The following is a 23,105-nucleotide window of genomic DNA, read 5'->3' on the forward strand; positions in this document are numbered from 1 at the left end:
GATAGCAATGGAAAATGGGGAAAAAAAGGCAACATTGCAGACTGACAATCCTTTGGTGTCAAAACTGTCACCGCAACTCTGAGGCTCCAGCTTTAGGCCACTACATATTTGGTGTTTATCTGATGGCCAACATTCCTGGAGCCTCAAACATAATACACACAAGAAAATGGGGTTAAGGGCACCATTTCCTTCAGCTGATTAAGGCTACATCCACACTACTAAGTTTTCAAATTAGACATTTTAGTTAAGTCTTTAATGATAATTACAGAATTGTTCATTGTGTGAATACTGTTCCAGGGTTTACATGTTTCCTTTCCTTCTTTACTGCTAAACAATCGTTTAAAAACAGTCCCAAATAGCAGTACCATACATGCAACACAAAAGCAAGGGAGACGTTGTGAGAGGTTTTATTTCACCATGTTTCATGAGTTTTTGTGCATGTAACACAGAGGTTTTTGTGAAATGCGTTGTTGAGCATATTCATGGTTAACATGAATCACACTTATTTTCCCATTCACAAGTGGCAAACATTATTTACAGTTGATTCCAGTTAGATATAAAATCTTCTCACCAACACTGTGTGACCTGACACACGCTCAACTTTCAAAATTCATACACACGCACTCACAGATCCAGTATAAGAAAGAAAAAAATAATGTACAAAACTGTCTCGCTACACAGATATCAGGTTTCACCTTACTGCTGACAGCTGCATTTGTTTAAAGGAGAAGGAAATAATCTCTTCTTGAAGGACCTGGAAGGCAGATTCTTTAGTGAACAGGTGTGTATATGTAAGTGATGACTAATGATCTAGTGCACCAATTCTTGGTTAAACACAGCTCTAAGATGTAAAGAAAACCACACTTTTGGTTTTTGGCAGTTCATCTGATTTGCACAACACAGAGGTCTCGCTTTTTCGTCTCCTATAAACTCGCCATGTCTGCATTCCAACCTGCCTTGATTTGTCATTATACCCCAACTCAAATTTTGTCATCCAATCACTAATGAGCTTCTGTAACACACAAGAGAATTACTTATAATTTCACACAAGAAAACATTGTTCTTTAAAGCCACTTAGGCAATCTGTCAGTAGCCTTGTTTTCATTGTCCCTGACATGTGGCTGAAGGACGAGTATCTGCATACTGCAGCAAGCAAGTTCAATTTCCATGCTCTAGCTTTTTCACAGCCATTCGAGCCATAACCTCACAGTCAAATGGATTATCGTCTATATGCCCTTTGTTTTACAATAAGTGTGGGAAATATGCATTTCTTTGCACTGGACCTTTAAATTGTGTAGAATGGGTGGCTCTGACAGTGATCGTTAATGGACGGACAAACCTGGTATGACTTTTGCACTCAAAAGTATTGTTTAGTCAGGGGAATAAACACCAACATATTCAAATGAAATTAATCCAAAAAAACAGGGTGCAGACTCAATATGACAAAACAAAAGTCAGCAGTGACTTTCCATGTACAGACAGTTGGGAATTGTCCCATCACAAACTTCTAGTTAAAACAAAAAGGAAAAAACCACAAATACATTCTTTTTTATTATTACTGACTTAGAGATTCAAAGTTTTGTTTCCCTGGCCAATGATATGGGACAACGTTTGCTTTCCATTTAGTGCAAGTGACCTCCATGCATACATTAGAGCACCCTGCACTTACTAAGAAGGGTTTCATTCAAGCATTTCATTGGTAACAGATTCTCCCTGATGCTTTAAAGCTTTTGAGAAGCTCGCTCCCATTATGATTTGGGCCACAACATTGACTCCCTGGAAAAATACAAAACTACTGAACCCAGCCTAGTCATCTGCGTGCAACATCGGAATTCAGCAGTCTTTCAATCATAACTTCTCTCTTTTCCTACCACCTGAGTATAGGATGAATCAAATTCCAGAACAAACTAGGTATAATCTACTCGCTATGTTGCTGCTTTCTGTCACATACAACCCGAATGGACTGTAAACTTTACAGAAGCCAAGGCACAGTATTGGATTCAGTCTCACAAAGGCTTGGACATGTCAATGTGGCAATGCTGTCTTAGATAAAAAGAAGATATAATTTCTAATTTGCTAGCTCAAAGCAGTATTGAAAGAAATTAATGATATCAGTGGGGAGATTGTGTGAAATAAAGCACATCCATCCAGAGCTCATTACACATCCACTAAACGAGAGTTATTTGGACTTATCGGCAGGAACCCCTCAGCCAGGCAGGACAGGTAGCGGTCTGAAAGAGTGCTGTTGCGTGGCTCGGAAATGAAAAAGGTTGCAGGACTCAAAACCTGGACGGATGAGGTCCACAGTGGACCAAACCTTTATTTCTCTCTCCCTCTTTTTAAAATCACATTCTCTTTGTCTTTTTCTCCTGATCCAGTCAGGTAGAGACACCCAGACACCAGCAGGATGCTCTTTAAGTATTAATTTTGTAGTACTAATGACTGGGAGTGAGCCCTCACAGCTTGTTGGTATAACAGAACAAAGTTTCTTTATCACTCTCATATATTGGTCATGAAGAGAGACAGAGATGCTGCCTAGAGTTCAACCTGTTCTTTCTTGGTCAGTGGTTAAATTAAAGAGGGGGGATCAAAATAAAAATATTGAGCCAACAGCCAAACTGGTGAAACGGTTATCAGATTTTGTTGGCATACAGCGTCTCCTCGTCGCTTTCACTCTCGTCCTGAAACTCGTGGGCAAGCAGTGACTTCTTGGAGCCCATAGAGGTGAGCCGGATCTCATCCTCATAATCATCTCGGTGCTGCCGCAAACGGTGGAAGCCATCCTTTTGACGGTTGGACTTGGCTGCGCAGACACACCAGATGATGCACGCCGTCACCACTAACGCTGTCATGGAGGCCGCTGCAAGGAGGAAGAGGAATACACAACTCAGCATGTCTGAATGTTAAAAATATTTTCCATCACACACCAAACAAAGGAGTAAACATTTTATGATGTAAGCGCACTAAACATAAGATTGTACTCCTCAAGTGTCAATGACAAAGGCCAAAATGGTAAAACACTGACTGTCTTAGAGTCAAAATTTTTATTTAAAAAGGAGTTCAAATATGTCAGTGTGAAAATACTGAAAAGAGTTATGAATTACTTCAACAGTATTTCAGAAAGGCGAGGCGGTTATTGGGTGTGTCACAGATCATAAGATACTACATATTAGAAAAAAACAACATTACTAGATAAAGTCAAAACCCATTTAAGGAGTATTGTTTACTAGCACAAGTTGCTTTAACACAACTACATTGCATGGCAACTGTCAAAAGGTTTTTAGCAACATTAAATCGGAAACTATAGATAGGAATACCGTTTTAGCACATTACAATAGCCAAAATACAAAATATATAAGATAGAGGCTTTATTTTTTGTGGACAGGTCACATGATGCATATAGTCAAAACTGGTTACATAAGGTTTTTCAGAGACATGCTTACCTGCACTAGCCACCACAAACTCTCTGGGCAGGCCAAAGATGCTGTTGTCCATGTCAAACTCAATGATGATGGAGCTAGCAGCTTCATAGGAAGATATCACCACCTGCAACACAGCCAAACATGGTCAGATATCATTAATTGTGGGATGATGATTTACAGTATAACAGCAATATTCCAAATATGGTAATTCTGATGTTTGAGACATCTTTTTCTGTACTTGTTTTGGGTGTGGTTGCCTCTGAATCTAAACTGCTGCAGTCAAGGTTATACTTATACATCTTAAACGCTGTGGCAATATTACCCAAGGTTCTTAAAAATACTTGTTTCTAGAATTTTACAAACATTTGCCAACATTGGTGTGTGTTTGTGACATGTGAAATTCAAATAATGAGAGTTTGTAGTTGCTCAACCACATCTAATCCTTAGGCATTCAGCAGTCTGCTCCAGAACTGAGGTTGTTAATTACCCAATTAGCAGGTTTATTTGCAGGTGTGCCTCCTTAGTATATTTTGTGCAGGTTGTCTTGATTTGAGCGCTGCTCATAAAAATCCAAAATGACTATCTTCTGAGAGGTAAATTACAAGAATCTCAGAATTCACTTTTTGTATTTTGCTTGACTTTTCTCTAAAGTGAAGTGTCTCTCATTTATTTGGTGTCATTATTTAAGTGCAGTTTAAAACAATGGGGAAACTAGACTCAAAGCTTAGGAAAGGAAGGATTTCAAACCATGTAGTTTCAGACCTGATTTAGTAATGTGGTCTGAAAACGCGCCCAAAGAGTAAGTGTACCACTCAATTCTTTCATCTTTCATTGTATCATCAATATGGTTTGCTGACTGTTTTCTGCCAGCAAAGCACAGAAGAACATACAGGGACATCTAACTAACATCACTTTAATTTCCAGAGGAATGAAATGCGTCCTTATGGTCTAAGGCGGAGTATTCGATGTCCTAAGAAATATGGTGACACTATTAAAGAGAGGAAATACATGGTGGCCCAAAGTTATGATCTGGACCTTGTGTGTGAGCAGAGTGAAGCAGACCCCCAGAAATCCCTGGATGGCAGGTATTTAAGGAACGCTGCTGTTCTCCCAGATCTCAGACTGCCCCACAGCGACGGAGCCCTTGCTACTGGAGGGAGGACCTGCAGCAGCGTGTCGTCAACTACTCAACCAAGACCTCTGATGATCCACGGCTTCACAGTACCAGAGTACCAGCATACATATCATTCAGTGGTGGATCCTCTGCTCATTAGTTCTTGCGGGAAGTTCAAAGCCTACAGTCTGGAGCTGGGACGTAACATTAAGGAACATCTGTTTAAAGAGCTGGCCTACCCCACGCTTGACATTTCAGAGCAGCCAAATGGAAAGGTGGAGGTGACTGAGAGATTCTGTGTGCTCCGCCCTACACCTTTCATAGACATAGACAGTAATAGGGAACAACAGTAATACTCTCCCACAGACTTCCTATGATATGAGTGTGCTGTTCTTGTTTTTTTTTTTTTTTTTGTCAGTTCATGTCTCTTGATTTTCCTTGTAGCAGCTGAATTTATATTTCATGTCAAATGTTTGACATTTTGCAATGAAGCTCCTCTTATAAACTGTTAAAAAGACAAATGATGCAAGATCAATGGAGCCAAAATCTGTGACTACTGCATTTTTAATTGGGGTTTGTTTCTGCCCAAACTCCAAGTCCAAAGTGTTCAGCATATCAAATGATTTGTTTAAAAGCCACTAAAATAATGTAGCGTACTGTGTATGTTTATGATCACCACCGGAACAACTGAGCGCATGTGGTTGCAACCAGGGCACAGCTGACTTCTGCTTTCCAATATTTTCATAAATATCAATAGTCCAACTCAGACACTGTAAGCCTGTAATTTACTCAACACTATCATTGTTATTAAATGCTTCTTGTGCCACAGCTTCAAAATGTTAATGGCGTATACATTTTTCAAAGGCCTAGTCCAGGTCCCTGTTTCAGAAAGCAGCCTTAAACTCTGAGCTTGTCCTGGAACTCTAAGTTGATTGAGCCTGAGATGGGCAAACTCAGAGTTCAGTTCCACAACGGCTGATCAGAATTAGTCCAATCAACTCTAGAGTATGTTGAACCTGATTGAAGCGTGTACATGGGGATGAAAAAAAATTAATGATAAAGTGCTAGAATTCTCCTATAGCCCATAAAATATATTCATTCAGCTGTAAACTGACAATAACTGAAGAAGAAAATAGGCATCAAGTATAAGACAGTTTCTCGTGGACCTGTGATTGTAAAGTCACAGTCCAACCCAGTCAGCTATTAATTATATTTTTGCTTTGGAAAAAGTGTCTGTAGTTTTAAAGTGACTTTTAGACGTCTATTTTACTACTTTTTTTTTTTTTTTAAATCTTGTTCATTTTGTATTAAATGAAATGCCGTCAAAACACATTAAGACTGTATGCAGCTAATTTTGAAAACTCACTTTTAAACTAGGCTATATTTAGGCTATTAGTTTCAGCTGCACCACAATCATCCTCACTCAGAAATATTCACATCATCTCCAACATACCTATTACAGAAATCTTCCATAGGTGCGAAATCACAATATGACATGATTGTTAATTGATCAGTTACAGCTTCCTACAGATTAGTTTGATTTGATTAGCCTACTGTAGTAATGTAGCCCAAGGTATGTGGTAAGAGTCACAGTGTTATAAAGGACAGTGTAGCCTCCTAGTTTATTTTCTGTGCTGAGGATAAATCTACAATGTCCAGAGATCACTGTCCGTAGATTAGATTGATCATTAAAAGTAGTCATGTTCAAGATCATGATTTGGTAACAAATTTATAGGCTATCTAAGCATGATTTTTATGTTTCTAAAAGACGTAAACTTCCAAAATGTGCTTTTGTGTCACAGATAAACTTCACAGCATAAGTTGTTGGAGATCTAGGGTTTATCTGATCTTGGTCTCTGAAACAGAAAACCGAGAGTTTCCCTCATCTCAGGCTAAACATACTCAGAGTATTCAGGGTTCAAATAAAATCTGAGGAAAATAACATTTGAATTTGAAGATTCATTTGTAAATCTCCATTTTTGTATGCATTTCAGTTGGAAAATATAAATAAGAAACTAACTTAAATTTATTTTCTATCCCATCATGGCCATCTTCCTGAAAGCTTGTACATTCCTGGCCTGCATAATACATAGTATGTATGACTGTGTACCTCTTGACGTTGTTGTTGGTAGCCATCAGCAACAGCTTCAATGTTGTGGTTGCCAGGAGCGAGCAGCGCATGAAAGTAGCCACCCTCTGTAGTATAGACTCTGACTCCACCATTCAGCACAATGATCGCCCCAACAATAGGCTTTCCGCTCTTGTCCCTCACCAAACCACGCACCCCTTTATGGACCTGGATGGGGTAGAAATGGAGGGAAAATTAAGGCTACATGATGATGAAAAAATTATCATCTTAAATATTATAATATAATTTGGTTTGAGGACACACACACACACACATATATATATATATATATATATAAATAATTTAAACACTTAATTTTCAAGTTTCCATACTGCTGCATTACTTCCTGAAAATCTCTCATTTGAAAGTGGTTATAGAGGTATACAGGTCAAACATCCATTGAATGTCCCCATGTTGTGCTAATAAAAATCATGCACTGTACCTCCACCAGCATGCTGAGGAGAGGCTTCTTGTTCTCAGCCCAGAGTGTGGCAAGCTGCTCAACAGGTGGGAACAAACAGCAGCCAGTATACACTGTAATTTCTGGACAGTGGCCAAAGTCCATACTGAAGTCCTGGGAGGACACATAGACACAAGGTGATACATGAGACAGCACTGAGGCAGATTCCCATTTCTCCAAACTAACATTCAGGATCTCAAAAGTGTTTAACAAGCTGCAAATACATGAACAATTTGCAAAATAGCACAAATCCACTGAAAAATGAAGTGTGCTTTTTCATTGCAGATCATATCTTGAAAAAATACTTTGAAGTGGCAGAATGGAGGCCATCTGAACTCCAGTAACTGCTTTCACAAACAGTGGGTTGTAGAGTCTTACCTTCATGCTCCCCATATGACTTTGTCTCTCTGCTGCCCTCATCACTCCATCTGGGATGTTTCCCACTGAGTAACAGAAATGTTCCATTAGCTTTTAACAACTATCTTCTTATTAATGACTGACATTCAATACCAACATGAGGACTAATTATTGATAGGGCTTAAATTACGTACTCTGACCATTATTTGAACAGCCAGTATCCCCCAGATGCATCTTGGGGTGGTTGTTGGCATAAACACTTGCCAAGTACTTCAGTGTGCCCTCATTTTCAACTGGGGAATTAAAAAAAAGATAATAAATACATAAATAAAACCACACAGCCAAACTTAGTTCTATTAAGTAGTGTCTAACAGCAACCAGTGTAGAGGTGGTGTATGATTTGTCCTACTCAGCAAATTGCTGTTATTTAACGTATGTTTATATATGCTGGATGCGTGGCCAGACGGGCCAACTAATGGACATCACAATACTTGGAGAAGTGTGCAATCTTAAAAGTGGCTCCATTTCAAACACTGAACACTAAACTGATTTTAAAATCTTAATGAGAAAATATACTATAAATAACATAACTTAGCCACGCAGATTCTTACAAGAAGTTATCAAAACAAAAAGAAGTTTTCTGCACAGTGTTGTTACCTGACTGGACAGGCTTGTCATAAGGGTAGGTAGCAACAAGGGAGCCTCCATCAAGGGCTACAGATAGAGTGTAGCTCTTGTCCACAATCATGTCCATCATCGCTCTGGTCTCTGGTTGGGCCTCCACCACACGCTGTGATGCATTGCCTAAAAAAGGAGGAAAACAGCATGCTCAGCTTTTTAAGACACATGTTCATACAAACATTGACGTTTATTTGTTACACTCGCAACAAATATTTCACCAATTGCAGACTGAATAAATAGATTTAATCATCTTCTTTTACATTACATTTCATTTAATTTAGCGGACGCCTTTATCCAAAGCAGCTTACAATTGCTATGTATGTCAGAGGTCGCACGCCTCTGGAGCAACTAGGGGTTAAGTGTCTTGCTCAGGGACACATTGGTGGATGTGTCACAGTGGGGAATTGAACCCGGGTCTCTCACACCAAAGGCATGTGCCTTATCCACTGCACCATCACCACCCCTTTTGTCTCCGTCTCTCAATTCAACCGTGCACACACAAATCCATACAACTGACCAAAGAAATCAGTGTCCAGATCCTTCCCATGAGCATTGCTCAAGCCCTGGGTGGAGGTGCACTGCTTCTCAACAGCCTGTTCTCGTCCATCTGGGTTAATAGAGGGCACGATCACAATCCGGGTCTCATTGATCAGCTAGGGAAGGGAAATGGAGATGGAACAATTACAGATATGGCTACCCTATACACTGTATTTACTGGGACTGGTTCTTTCCTGCTAAAACAAAATTACAATTCCGACTGAACCTAACCCAGAAAGGAAAAGAATTTTGTGTAGAACTATAAAAAAATATTTTTTAAAACCTTTAAGTCAATACATGCAGGGTATCAAACACTATATATTTTCTGAGGGGGTTCACTGACCCTGGTGATAGCTGGGTTCTTGCCATAGTTGATACACAAGAAGGCAGCAAACTCCAGCAGCAGCTCTGTGCCCACCGGGGCATTGCCATGGATCCCTGCTACAAAGCGGATCTTGGGCTCAGATGGTTCAGCTTCCCCTGGTTTGTTGGAGATTTCCAGAGCCCAAATGGTTCGAAACTCTACACTTTGGCCCAAACTGGGCAAGAAGAGTAGAAAAAAAACAGCATTGATTTTTGGCACACAGAGGATGAGAGGGATAGAAGTGGGATATTAAACATGTATGTATACTTAAAAGGAAGTGACATTGGCTGGTTCAGATACAGGGCTTGGGGGAAGATTGCCTACCTGCGTAAAGATGTAATTTGGGGAAAATTAAGTGTGAGGCCTCTCACGACACCGGACAGCTCTTTGTAGCGTCGGTAGCGGAAGGTGTTCTCAGTGGGTGTGTTCCTGACCAACTGCTCCAAACCCTGGCCTAAAGAGAGGTCCTTAATTAGGCTCTGGAACTCCTTCTCAGATGGGTTCTGTGTGGGTTGGGGGCCCTCGAGAGACTGGCCATTGGGATCTGAATGTACACGTTTCAGTCTGAAGTCCACCACCTCTACTCCATCCTTTGAGACTGTGGCGTAGGTACTCAGAGGTTTATATCTTGACAACAGAAAAAGTTAATTAAACGTTAATAGTACTGGAAATAATGGGAAATAGCACAGAAATATACAGAAACTTCATGGTAAATGATCTGTTTGTTCTTCCTTCTGAAATCCTAATCTCACCCATGGGCGGTGGCAGTGATAGAGTAAGTCCCAGGGGTCAGCAGTCTCCAGTAGTCTCCAGTACGAGCCGTGGTGACGTTGTGGTCTATCTCCTGCACACTAATGGTTGCATTGGGAATTCCTGTACCATCCCTTATGTCAGAGACAGTGCCCTTTACTCCCCTGTGGACCTGCAGAGACACATAACCACTCAAATGTGAGTAGATGCAAAACTGAGAGAAGTGAGGAGAAAGTGCAGGGTAACATTAAGATTTGTATTTATTACTTGGTGCATAAACTGAAGCAAGCCACGTCGGTTTTGTTCCCAGTATCTGGGCAGGTCCTTGGCCATAGGGTACTTCACACAGCCCAGCTCAATGGTGACCTCAAAACAGTTGGTGTTTAAGTAGTTCCAGTCCTGCATGCCACCTGGATAAGAAATAAATATATATATTTCAACTCCATCTTAAAGTAAAGCGTTCACTTAAAGCCACTATGTGTTGAAGCTTTATGTGATGCTAGCATCTATGATAGCAAAAGTTTTTGTTTGCAAAAAATTAAGACAATCCCAGTGAAACATGGTACAGGCAAAGAGGCACCACATAACTGCAATATTGTGACAATTATTGAAGAACTAGTAACAATATATAACATACAACTACAGGAGCTCCATTTATTTTTCTTTGCAGACAAACTGACTGACTAAACTATAAAAGAGATGTTTGAATTGGCCAAAGTGCTGTGGGAAAATCTTATTTTGTGCAGATAAAAAAAACTTCCAGATTATATGAACAAACCACAAAATATCAAAGGGGGGGGGACAAAGGAGAATGAGAGATGTAGGCATACCAGGAACATTGTACCAGTTGGCACCGTTGGTGATCCCATCTTCAAAATATTCACCAGGGTACAGGTCGTCACAAGGGTGTCCATTGTGCATCAGAGGGTTTTCCTGCACACACATCACACAAGTGATAATTCAACAATGAGTACTGTTGTACTCAACTTTTTGAACCTGGTCTCTCCACAGATTTCACAAAATGCCTGTGGCTTTTATCAGAGCTAGCTCCACATTTTGTTTTTAATACAAAAACACAAGCAGACATGATCCCAACCTGAAACAGATCCATCAACAGTATCCAGTTACCTGTGAGTAGGCTCTAGACACCTGCTGAAAGACTTTGTCGTCAGGTGACAGGCTGTACTCAGTCGTTCCTTTTTTGTCATCATCATAGGGGTAGTTGACCACCAACGAACCTAAATTCCACAACACAGAGACAAGACAGAGCAAACCGGTAAAAAACAAAAGTCTGAATTTGTGGTTAATATAAACTTCACAATGCACTACTATTTAGATTTAAACTGTGTATCTGTAGTAGTAGTCCTTTAAAGTTATTTAAGTTCAATTATATTCAATTAAAGTCAAATTATCTGTCATGTTACAGTCTCTAAGAGATAAAAAACACTCAAAACATACACACAACATATACAATACTAATACAATATTTTAAACTGTAAAAATCGAACACACTATCAAAAGGTGGCTGTGGCACTGACTGACTACAATCTTTAACACTAAAATCACAAAATAAGACCGTGCCTCCATGGAGGTTGGCTGACAGGACGAAGGGGATGCTCTTCAGCCAGTTCATCACAGCTATAGTCTCTGGCTGCCTGGGCTCTGTGATGGTGGAAAACTGGTCTGGGAAGTTGCGGTTCAGGTCGAAATTGTTGCTGTTGTTGCGTCCTTTGTAGCCCTTTACATCACCTGTGAGGGAATAAGTTCTAGTCATGAGTCACCTATATGTATCTGTAACTAGCATGGTGCTGCTGTTTCCTTTTAATCTGACTTCCAGGAAGTCATTCACCACTGAAACAAACAGACTTAGCTCGTCATCCTCTACACTTCCTGCGAAAAGTCATTGGTGGATAAAGAAGTGCTTTGTGAAACTTTCCCATTCTTTAAAAGTGTTGACAGCAGCAAGATGGTTAAACCAAAGCGATTTCAACCAGCCAATGAGGTGAAGCCAGCAGTATTTAAGGAGATAAGGAGATATGTATAAATATGCCAAAGAAATTACAACACCTAATTGTACCTACTTCTTAAACCTATAAACATTTAATTAACACAGAGTATATCCCAAAGCAATTTATATTACGTGTGTGAACTGTATACGAAAATATTTGACATGGCATGCCAATTTCATACTATCCAGGTAGTGTTACTTTATTGTTGCCAGTGTAAGAACTTGTTAGTGTGTGCCTGTGTGTGTCCCTTTCTCTTACCTTCAGTGGCTACCTCATAGCCGTCAGGGTTCATGGAAGGCATGATGTGAATGCGGGTGTTGTTGACAAACTTAGTGACCTCTGTATCAGTACCATAGTTACGGCACAGGTACTCGATGAGGTTGAGTAATAACTCTCTGCCCACCACTTCATTACCGTGCATGTTGGCTATGTACTTAAACTCTGGCTCACCTGACGTGAAACAAAAAAAAAAAAAAGGTCAGTCAGAGTTAAAATTCCTAATAATAAGATAACATTAACAGAACATCAGGGGTGCTAAGATGAACATATTACCTCATGTACACAAAAGGAAGTATCCTTTAGTATGACTTTAAGCAAATATTTAAGACATACCATGCTCATGGACAGTAGGGTTGTCTGAGATGACCATCACATAGAGCTCACGGTCTTCCACGGAGCGGCCAGCTGAATAAAGATGGGTGATAGAGGGGAACTCGCTGCTGTACTTGCGTAAGAACAGCTCCATGTCTGCGTAGTTGTGGTGACGAAATTCCTGGGGCTGGATGGGCTGGGGTTCGGGAGGAAGCAAATAAGGGCTGTCCTTGTTTCCCTCAGAAGGAGTCGCTTGGGTGTGTGTAGAGTTAGAGGAGATGGCAGTGGTGGTGGAGATGTTTGTGTCACTGGTGGATGGCACAGAGTATGTGGTCACAGTGGTGCCACCAGCTGCCTCATTGACCACAGGTGCCAAGGTAAAGTTAACTTCTGTGGCTTTGCCCTCCATGACATGGACACTGTAGACTGTCACTGATGTGTACCTGTGTACAGGAAAAAAAACACATGCTTGATGACTGTGAAACAGTGCAGTTTCCTTTTACCTGGAAGTCATTTACCACTGAACTTGTGGAACATATTTTTCTTTCACTATAGTAACAAAGAGTTACTCTGTAACTCTAAGGAGGAAGTAACCAATGTTGTGCATTTCTTTAGTGCAGGACTTCTGGGTAAGTCTGGCTGGAACATGGAGACTGAGCTTCATTGTCTGATAACACATTTTGCATCGTTCATTGTGATCTGGCAACAATCAACAGGCAACAAACAGTGATGAATGCACCACTCACTGGGCTGTCATTGGTCATTGCAATGAAATTTGAAACCTGACTAGTGTTTGGCCTTTTGTTTTTTTAAGTGTTGTCCTTTTTTAAAAGTTATAGGACCCCATAGGACATTTATATTTATATATTGTAGATTTGGGCTATGTCTTGTAGGTATATATATATATATATATATATAATTTGTATAATTATAACACAATTTTTCATATTTTCCTTTTTATTTAGGATTAGGATTTATAAGGATTATAGGTGTATGTTTTGATGGTTGAGGAAATCTTAAATAAATAATTTGCTACATGAAATCATGGTTACACTCCCAATTCAGCTGTGGACCATCATGCATAGTGCATGATGGGCTATATTTAAGCACTGTGTCACTTTATGATTTATATGTCATTTGAAAGGTCCTTGTAACCGAAACATCAACCCTTTTTGAAAATAAATCAATGCTGGGGTGTATGACGGAATATACCTTCTTTTTTCTACAAGTGTTGTCCTTTAATGTACAACATCTGTTTTTGAAAACCTGCTATGCGAAGGAAGGAAGTTTTAGTAGTTACCCTGGGGCCACAGCTGTGATGTTGTATGTTCCTGGGAGTAGGAGGCGGTAGTAGTCCCCATAGTTTCCTGTGGTCAGGTTGTGACGAATGCCTACCACTACAATGTTGGCATTGCTGAGAGCAGCGCCACTGATGGCCTCTTTCACATAGCCGCGGACACCTATATGGACCTGGAAGACAGCAGTATTGTAAATACCAAGGACATGTTGCTGAACTGGAACAATGACATGCAAACAGCATCAGGCATTATTCTTTTAAAAAAACAATAAAACTGAAGATACATCATAACAAATACTGATGTAGCTTTACTCTTTTTTTGTTATAAACTCAACCTTTTCAATGTAGGCTAGTAGGGATTCCCTATTCAGATTCCATTCCTTATGGAGCTCGGAAGCAGGAGGATATTTGCAACAGCTCAGCTCCACGGTGATTTCCAGACAGTTTCCATAGAGGTAGTTGTAGTCCTGCATCCCTCCTAGATAACAAGCAAGCAATATAATAAACCAATCATGCTACAAAGACATAAATCAGTCAATTATATATTATATGAAGAATAAAGAAGAAAAATATGTCTAAAGTCAGGAATTAATGGTGTATACAACATGTAATCATAAAGTAAATTCTTAAACATGCTCTGCTTCCCTAAATGTGACCCCCCACTGTTGTCAGGCAAATCTGGAAAGTCTTGAGCCTGTCTTGGTCTCTCCAGTGCTACAGTTTAAAGATAGTGTTTAGTGTGGCAACAAGCCATGACATCTGCAGTCTGCCAGCCAACCTAGCCCTGCAGTAAGGCAAACAGAAAAGAAACACAGGAGGGCAGGCTGCTCAGTTGGCCTTCCCACTGGAGCGACAGCAGGCAGCCAGAGGCTCCCAGGCTGGAGGGTTGCCATGACTGCCTGCTGAGTGGCCACAGGAACCCAATGAAACAGCCACCGTTTGTCACTTTGTATCAGTCAAGAGAAAGGGCACACACACCTAACATTAACAAATACCTTCAGCAAAGCAAACTGCCTCCCACCAGTCTCAATGAGGAAGACATCAACAACGCCGCAGCAGATAAATGCTGGATTTTAGCACACAAGTTTTAACTATCGGTGATGCACAACAAAGACAAATCCTAGAACATTTTTACACGATTGTTTTTCCTGGGGTCCACATAAACACACATACACAAAAGAAAAACCTAATATCCAGAACTTTACAAAACTCTAACGCCCCACATCTATATAGGCAATAAAGTCCCGTGAGTACTGCTTTATACAGTGCTTTTTGCAGGCTGATTGATTTGCAGGACATTCATACAGATACCCATTTTTAAATAATCTGATCTGCATGGCTTATGAAGAGAGTCATGTTACTAACTGACTTTGGAAAGTGGAGGAAATACAGTGAAGAAAATTACAACGGATCCCTTTACAAGCAAACGAGAAAAGTCAGAGGCTATTATGTGGTACACATCTTGGCTCTGAGAGCAGGCGTACCAAAATATACACCACAAACACAAGGTCTTCTGAGTCATCCCCGGTCAACCGACAGCTGTTCAGCTGTCTGATACTTGGCGAGGGTGACTGGCTGCCAGGTCATTCTGTAAAGGGTAATTTCATAATAAAGTATTAAATGATTCATCAGACAAGTCTGAGACATGTTTTTTTAGTTGTCCATATCTCAGTGGTCTGACAGAATAATAGTAAATACATGAGGGGCATTCCAATTAAATGCCCTGGCGTAATCTATCAGAACTCATCTGGCGGGTACAAACATTCACACAGGGCCCTCTGAGCTTATTTTGAAGATGGGTGGGGTTTGTGTAGAGATCTGTCGGGGTAATTCATTCGAGGTTTTACCCCCTGCTATGTCAACCAAGCCAAACTATGCCTTTAACAAATCTCACCTGCTAATGATGAGCAAATAACACTAGACTGTGTGTGGAAATTCATACTCAACGACATGACAAACATCATAAAACTCTTTCCTCAAAGTCACAAGACATTAGGCGTCGTCCCATGCCAAGTTACTTTAAGTAGTTAAAGCCAAATCAGGTACCATTCACTTAAAGTAAATAAGTCTCATATGCTGAAAGAGCACGGCAAACACACAGACAGACTATGGCAGCCCCAAACTTAAATATCCTGTCTATGTACCGGATCCAGTGACACACCCTGAACATAGCAGGAAAGCAATGGCAAGACAATGGAGCCAAAGACAGAGCTAGTAGCTGAATTTGCTGTGTAGGGCACAGGGATGCTTATAATACAGGGTGTTAGGAGTTTAGTGACTCATTGAAAAAAAATCTCCTACAAACATTTAAAATGATAATCCAGGAGGAAAAATTATCTAAAAGTATTACTGTCGTATGACTGTCATTAGTATAGAGTGATGTAATGTTAAAGTATGGCTATCAGAGGTCTGAACGTTCAAAGGCACTTCCAGGGCCTTAGATAATCACAGCAATAGAGCTATATTTACATAGAGTAAAATGATGTCCTCACCTTTGTTCTCTCACATGGCTAAAGGCAGTTATGTATCTTTCAACACATACCAGATTACAATAACCTCGGCCTACAGCTTTGAACAAATGACCCATAAACATTTTAAACAGTTAAGACTTTGGAATAGAGACACATTACACAACACCACTATCTATCTAGTTAGCTAGCTAGCTAGCCATCTATCTATACACAGTGTTACATAAGGACACAGAGGACAGACTGTGGCAAATGATTATGAGTCAAGATAACATGTTACCCAGAATTATTATTTCAAGCCCTGATTGCCACACAAAAAATCTCCTGTTTCTGACTCCTGGTCCTGGCGCTTTGCCTGTGCCCCTCATTATGTCACACAATGTCCTGGCCGTTTCCATCATCTGCCATTAGCCCAGTTTTAGCAGTGACATTTCGTCAACTGAGACATGTCAGACAGACACCAGCATTGTTCATTCAGCTGTTTTACACTTTTTGCTGTTTATCTTCATCTTGAGATTTGCACTTTGTTGCTGCTAAGAGCTTTAATAACTGGCTCCCGTTACAGCCTGAACGGTCTCTGTCTGAATACTGGCTGTTCTTTAGTTGAGAAACAGCAACAACAAAAACAGTTAATCAGCTGAATCGGGCCTTTAGTTGTCACGGTGCTTCAGGTTTCTGATGACCAACAAAGCCAAGATTTAGCCAAGTGTGTGCTCAAGGCTTTGGTAATGATTTACAGCACCGGTTCCTTCTGGTGGTTAACAAACCATGTGACATGCAACAGGAAATAATACTAGTTTTTTTTCACTTTAACTATGTACATTACTAAATCTGAGGGATTTATCCTAAACAGTTGGTCTAAACAAGCATCATATATACATAGAAGTATCATCATACTGCTACTTAACAACACCACAATCTCAGAATTACACTCATACTATATGCTTAAAAACTGATTTAAAATGTCCTGATGGATCAACCGAGTTTTGAACTGAACTTTAATTACCTATTGTAATTGTGGAGCAAACCATAGTACCTGCACTTGGAGTAGCTGGTTTCACTAATTATATCTAGACATCCAACACACTTGAAAAACTGAGGTAAGGAATAACATGAGAGCAAACAAGATACTTCTCCTGGAGAGCTACGGTTTAATCAAGCCAATTCATCTGACCAATGCAACTGCAGGCTACTTCATGGAAAAACAACACTTGGAAGACAGTCAGTCCCTACCTAAAATTTACTACAACAAATCTCAATAGAAAAATGATAACTGCAGTAACCTAAAGCTGCAGACACTGCAGACATGACACCACCCCCCACAGGAAACCAACTAAACAACAGTAGAGAGGTCTACTGATCAAGTTTCTGCCCAAGTGATGCAGAGTAGAGCGGTTTCTGAACCTGAATGAAGTGGTGTTCGTGGAGAAAAATAAAAGCAGAATTACAATATAAGCCTATCTACTGCTTCAATGACATAGATGTATGTTGTAATGTATCTATCCTAAGTATCTCTATTCACTAAATCTTGAAACTGTATATTACAAGTTGATCAAGGCTGATATATCAAGTCTAACAGCACTAACAGTAACAATGAACTTCATTTTATGTTGCCTTTTAAGTTTTAAGCTAATAGAATAATGCTACTGGAATCTGCCTCCAAGCAGCTTTGGTGACCAAAACTTTGAAAAGTTGCTGCAATGTAATTTAAGCTACTGAGCTCAGAAAATATTTATTTTATTTTAATTTTTTTTACATGTGATCTGCAATGGGAGAAAACCTTGCTGTGACAATAGTTTAAACCGTGCTCCACCAAGTGCAAAGGAAATTGAAATAATTTGTTCCTGAATCTCATCAAACAGGTTGTAGCTTGCTGCCACTCCAACAATACGAAGTCACATTCTGGGTTTCAGATGGGGAGATATCAAGCAGCAGCATAGCTTAGACTCTGTCTGCAACATGGGGTTGGGCGATACAACAATAATGATAATAATCGCAATATTATTTCCCTTAATATTTTCTATTGGGAAATTTATTTTGTGAAAAAGGTCTGAAAAAAGGTTTTACTTAATGTTACTCATGTATATTTGTTGAAAAAAGATTTTATAATAATCGTTTTGAATGTTCTACCTCAGATTTGTTGAGTGATCCACCATTTGGAAAGTGTTATGTCATGTTCTGACCATAAGGAAAAGTTTAAAACCACAATTAACCATCTGGTTTCTTCAACTTTCAATCAGGTGCAAAAATCAGCCTTTAAACTTGAAATAAATAATGATTTGACATTTATCATGATAACTACTGATACGATTTATTTTATCGTGATAACATTTTTGGCCATTTCGCCCAGCCCTACCTAAACAAATACAAAACTTGTAACAAATAATAGAGAGCAATGACTGGACAAATCCTTTTATACAACACACCTAGGATGTGATCCCCTGAGGTCCAGCTGGACATCCTCACCTCCAAGCTACAATGATTAGTTCTAAACTAGGCATTTAAAACAATGAAAACTGAATCGTCTTACCAGGTACGTCATACCACTGCGCCCCATTGGTGATGCCATCTTTAAAGGTTTCGTCCATCGCATCGGGGCAGTTTGGCTGACCAGTCTTCATTATAGGGTGGCGTTGGGAATACACCAGGGCCAAGTGGCGAAACAGACTGTCGTCCTCTGACGGGCTGTAGTGGCCCTGCTGCTGGTGGGAGGCTGAGTCATCAAAAGGGTAACTGGCAACCACAGTGCCGCCGTGCAGGTTTCCTGACAGCACGAACCTGGAGAGACAATGGCACATTTTCGAAGCAGCCTTAAGTTCAAGCCTGTCTTAAATGTGAATGTTGCTCCTGTCTATATTGGCCGTAAGGCCAAGAGGGAATCTGGCACCAAATCCATTGTAAATTTGCGAGACAGGTCCCCACTTTACTTGTCTAACTCAGACTGCTGAAACTCATATGAGCCTCAGGTTAACTTCTTATTAATGCCTTTTTGCACAGAACGAGGACTGTGGATCCTGTCCCCTGCCTCTTACACTGGAGTAGAGATCTCCTCAGGGTCAGTATGGACAGAGAACAACAACTGTTTCAACATATATATGGGCATGTGAGTGTTCTATAAAGATTAAGTTCAAAACATGTGATCATATCCTTTAAAAAGTTGTGAAGAAAGAACTCTGCTGTAGGATTTCACAGAAACAAATAATGTAAAGAAATGTGATGCTGCTTAGAGGGAAATTCCCTTTTTGTCTGGCAGCCCTGGATCTGGCACAGCCACCGTAACTGGATGAACATTTGTGTGCATGCATGGTTGAAGTCTTGCACATCCAGGACAGCAGTTCTTGCTGACTTTATTATGAGTCCGAGCCACACTTGTTACACTCTGAGCAGCTAATGAAGAAAACTAAAGGGGAACCGAGTTATTCATTGACAAAAATGTTTGTCACGCTCCAAATTAGGGTAAGCAGCTAAACATTTTTAATTAATCTGCCAATATTTTTTTGTTGTTTTTGGCATTTAAGGCTTTACTGGATTGATAACATAAAGGCAGACAGGAAAAAAGGGAAAACACAACAGGGAATCAAACCGTGGCCATTAGGCTTATATGGTATGTGCTGTAACTATTCAGCTATCAGGACTTCTATAAAATGTCAGAAAATAGTGATAAATTTTCACCACAATTTCCTAAAGCCCAAGGTGATGTCTTTAAATTGCCTGTTTTGACCGACTAGCAGTGTAGAGCCCAAAGATTCTCAGTATCCTATCAAATAATTTAAGGGCTTCATAAGGAATATGTTGAAGGAGGTATGTGGTTGTTTTTCTTGACAGGCTACTGCGTTTGAATAGCTGTTCTTTTTGTTTTTTGATTTTTGTTTTATTGTGAATTTTGTCATGTTGTCATATTTTATTATGTTGCGTTTCTGTGTAGCTGCTACTTTGGCCAGGTCTCTCTTGTAAAAAGTTTTTGATCTCAATGGGACTTCTTGGTAAAATAAAAATAGCCTAATAATTAAAATGTGTGACATTCAAGAAGCTGGCATTTTTGTTTGAAAAGTGGCCATTAATCGATTAGCAAGATAGTTGAAGATTAAATTTTCTGTCAACTTACTTTTGATAAATTAATAGGTAATAAAAAGTGATGTTTCAGCTCTACTCCAAAGTGAACTTCAGCATTAACCCTCTGGTCTTATCACACCATTATGGTATCACAGTGCAGCATTTCTTGACTTTAATATGAGTCACACTTGCTACCCCCTGAGGTCTTAACAAAGGAGACAAAGAAATCAGTTGCTCACTGACATGAATGTTTGTCTCCAAATATTTCACTGTGAAACACACATTGACCAAAAGGTGTTTGAGATCCATTAAGTTTACTGAAGCCAGGAGTGTGTGTGCTGGGGCTCTGAGGAGACTGTTTGTGGGTTTCATAAAAGAGAGAGACTCACTTTTTCTCCTTGATCCATCTGATCACAGCCATGACCTCGGGGATACTATCTGGGCTGACACTCGTCCCATCAAACTGGTCAGGAAAGCTTCTGTTGAGGTCTTTGTTTCGGGCATTATTTCGACCCTCGTTGTCGCCGTTGCAGTCCCCCTCTATGGACTTCTCAAAGCCGTCGGGGTTCATGCTGGGCATGATGTAAATATCCGTGGTATCCACCAGCTCAGTAATACGCGGCTCCTCCCCATATTCAGCCAGCAGGTACTCCACAAGGTACACCAACACCTGCCTGGACACGGTTTCGTCGCCGTGCATGTTCCCAACGTATTTAAATTTCGGTTTACCCGGTGCCTCTATGTTGGGGTCCTTGGTGATCCGCATAACCCAGAGCTCCCTACCATCCACAGACAGACCTATGCTCGACAGGTTAGCTATTTGGGGGTATTTCTGAGCTAAGGACTGTAAAATATCGGTTAGCTCAACATAATTGTAGTATCTGTTGTAAGTTTCTACCGTTTCCTCCCTCGAGGGGGTGACGCTTCGTGTCCGGTGCAGCCTGGCGTCACCAAGAAAGACAACAAGAAAGAGAATAAGGGCGAAAAGTGGCACCCGTAGTTTCGGCGTCGTCGAGAGGTGCTCCCAGATGAGTGCCATGCTGACGTGTCTTCTACTTCCACACCATTCGGACTTTCAAATTAAATAAACAAACACCAGGGTCGAAAATGTTTTGAGTGTTTGTCCCCCCAAACGACAGACGTATTTCTGCTGTCAGAGCCAGTCTGGCCTGCCTGTTCCCATCTAGTTCCGCTTATCTCACAGGAGGCGGAGCTCAACGGTGACGTCACGTTTTAAGGCGTAAGAGTGCCGTTTCAAGTTTTTCTTTTTTAACCTTTATTTTTTTGCCCAAACTTCCACAATTTCACACGTTACACGCCTCTAAAATGGACCACGGTGATCAATTTGAATGTGTCTACCCCCCAGGAATACAATCTGTCTGTTTAGTAGACATGATGTGCACAATCATCCGTACTAACTAATTTATGCAGTGAATCCTTAGTCAGAAGGTCAGAACAGCTAGTGCTGACTTCTTTTTTAATATCACGTTCTGATGTAGTTTTTCTTTTTCTTTTTGATTAAATGAACTAGAATATATTATTGCTTGTACACTGTTTAAACAAAATGCAATAAAACATGTGTTGATTTATTTACATTTATCTGACACTTACAATTGCTTTGTGCATATATATGTCAGAGGTCACACACACCTCTAGAGCAACTAGAGATTAAGCTCAGGGACACATTGGCAGATGGGTCACAGTGAGGGATTGAACCCAGGTCTCTAACGCCAAAGGTAGGTATCCCATCCATTGTGCCATCACCACCTTTACATAGTTGAAATTTCTTTTAATCCTTTTTTACATAAGAAAACATTCTGGCCTTATGTCATAAATTCAGTGTCATAAGTGAACAAAAACTTCTAGCACCCATATTTATTAATTTCTTTGCTTGTCTGTTTTTAGTTATTATTTCATAGGCCTACATATAATTTACTTTTTATAATCTTTTCTTTCTTTCCACTCTGATATCTTTTGCTTTCCAGTATGTTCTCAGTAGGTTTTGTTCAGGTGTTAATGTTGCTAATATGCCTTGTTTAAATTGGCTTACCTGAACTTGCACAATTATTTGTACTGTATGTTCATAATGTCACGGTTCACCGCCTTCCTGCTGTTTCTGTGTGTGTAGGTTATGTGTGTTTGTGTTTGCAAGAGGGCGTGGCTGACTAATCCACAACTTATCCAAATCTCCTCATTGACTCCGCTGCCATACTCCACTCTACACCATACTCTTCAGTCTTGTTGGTTAAAAACCATTTTACTTTACTACCACCAAAGAGTCTGCTCCTCGGTCTGCTGAACTTAAACCTAACAAATACAGGAAACATATGTATAAAGTAACATGCTGCGGGTTTTGACATCACCTGTATCTGGTCTGTCCTAAGTGTGTTTATTTCTTGTTTTTATCCTAATGCACATTCAGTAGTTTATATACAGTCAGTGGTTGTGGCACTCCCAATTTCATTGTATAAGTGTCTGTGCAATGACAAAAGGCTATCTTATCTTATACATTATTAGAAAATATATTGATTAAATATGATTTAGTACTACTGTTCCAGTGATTTGTCGTGTCATATCTGTATTATGACTCAAAAATCCAGAAATGTTTTCCTGATCTGAACTGTTTGCTTTAGTCTTTTCCTATTGCACCTGGGCTTTTCAAGCAATTTTCTGTTGCATGATTAATAGCATAGTATGAAAACATAAAATAAAAGTCAAATAAAATTAGTAAAAATAAAGCACCCTCTTTCTCAAGGGGATCTGAGATTTGGTTCAACTTTCCCAAAAACAATTTCACTGCGTGGTTTTCTCATCGATGCTGTCATGCTACTGTTATCAGTAACCTTTATGCAGTGGCTCTTATCGTGGTGGAGC

General features: G+C 40.0%; 1 protein-coding gene across 2 annotated transcripts; it reads right to left on the reverse strand.

The window, feature by feature from the left end:
• Window positions 1–391: 391 nt before the first annotated feature.
• On the reverse strand, window positions 392–21,406 carry cpda (carboxypeptidase D, a). 2 transcript variants are annotated; one of them, XM_046073037.1, is made up of 21 exons: window positions 20,621–21,406; window positions 18,709–18,956; window positions 14,046–14,188; window positions 13,714–13,883; window positions 12,435–12,856; window positions 12,081–12,272; window positions 11,395–11,562; window positions 10,942–11,051; window positions 10,644–10,746; window positions 10,081–10,223; window positions 9,816–9,985; window positions 9,388–9,690; window positions 9,043–9,238; window positions 8,680–8,815; window positions 8,139–8,285; window positions 7,682–7,774; window positions 7,503–7,567; window positions 7,107–7,238; window positions 6,647–6,832; window positions 3,444–3,546; window positions 392–2,860 (listed from the first exon to the last, which is right to left on the reverse strand). In XM_046073037.1, exons 1-21 carry the CDS (start codon window positions 21,268–21,270, stop codon window positions 2,634–2,636), a joined length of 4,107 nt encoding a protein of 1,368 aa, XP_045928993.1. In that variant the 5' UTR covers window positions 21,271–21,406; the 3' UTR covers window positions 392–2,633. The 2 variants fall into 2 exon arrangements, with proteins under 2 accessions (XP_045928993.1, XP_045928992.1); XM_046073036.1 differs by having other exon boundaries at window positions 7,676–7,774.
• Between the last annotated feature and the right edge of the window lie 1,699 nt (window positions 21,407–23,105).

Source organism: Micropterus dolomieu, linkage group LG17 (genome assembly GCF_021292245.1).
Source record: "Micropterus dolomieu isolate WLL.071019.BEF.003 ecotype Adirondacks linkage group LG17, ASM2129224v1, whole genome shotgun sequence".
NCBI classification, from domain to species: domain Eukaryota; kingdom Metazoa; phylum Chordata; class Actinopteri; order Centrarchiformes; family Centrarchidae; genus Micropterus; species Micropterus dolomieu.

Bases quoted from the DNA above. Each gene is read 5' to 3' on its own strand.
- cpda (XM_046073036.1), bottom strand. From the start codon at position 21,270: ATGGCACTCATCTGGGAGCACCTCTCGACGACGCCGAAACTACGGGTG. The intron at 11,563-12,080 runs GTAAGAGAAAGG...ATTCCCTCACAG, and splicing joins CTATGAGGTAGCCACTGAAG to GTGATGTAAAGGGCTACAAA. The intron at 8,816-9,042 runs GTCAGTGAACCC...TCCCTTCCCTAG, and splicing joins AGAACCCAGCTATCACCAGG to CTGATCAATGAGACCCGGAT.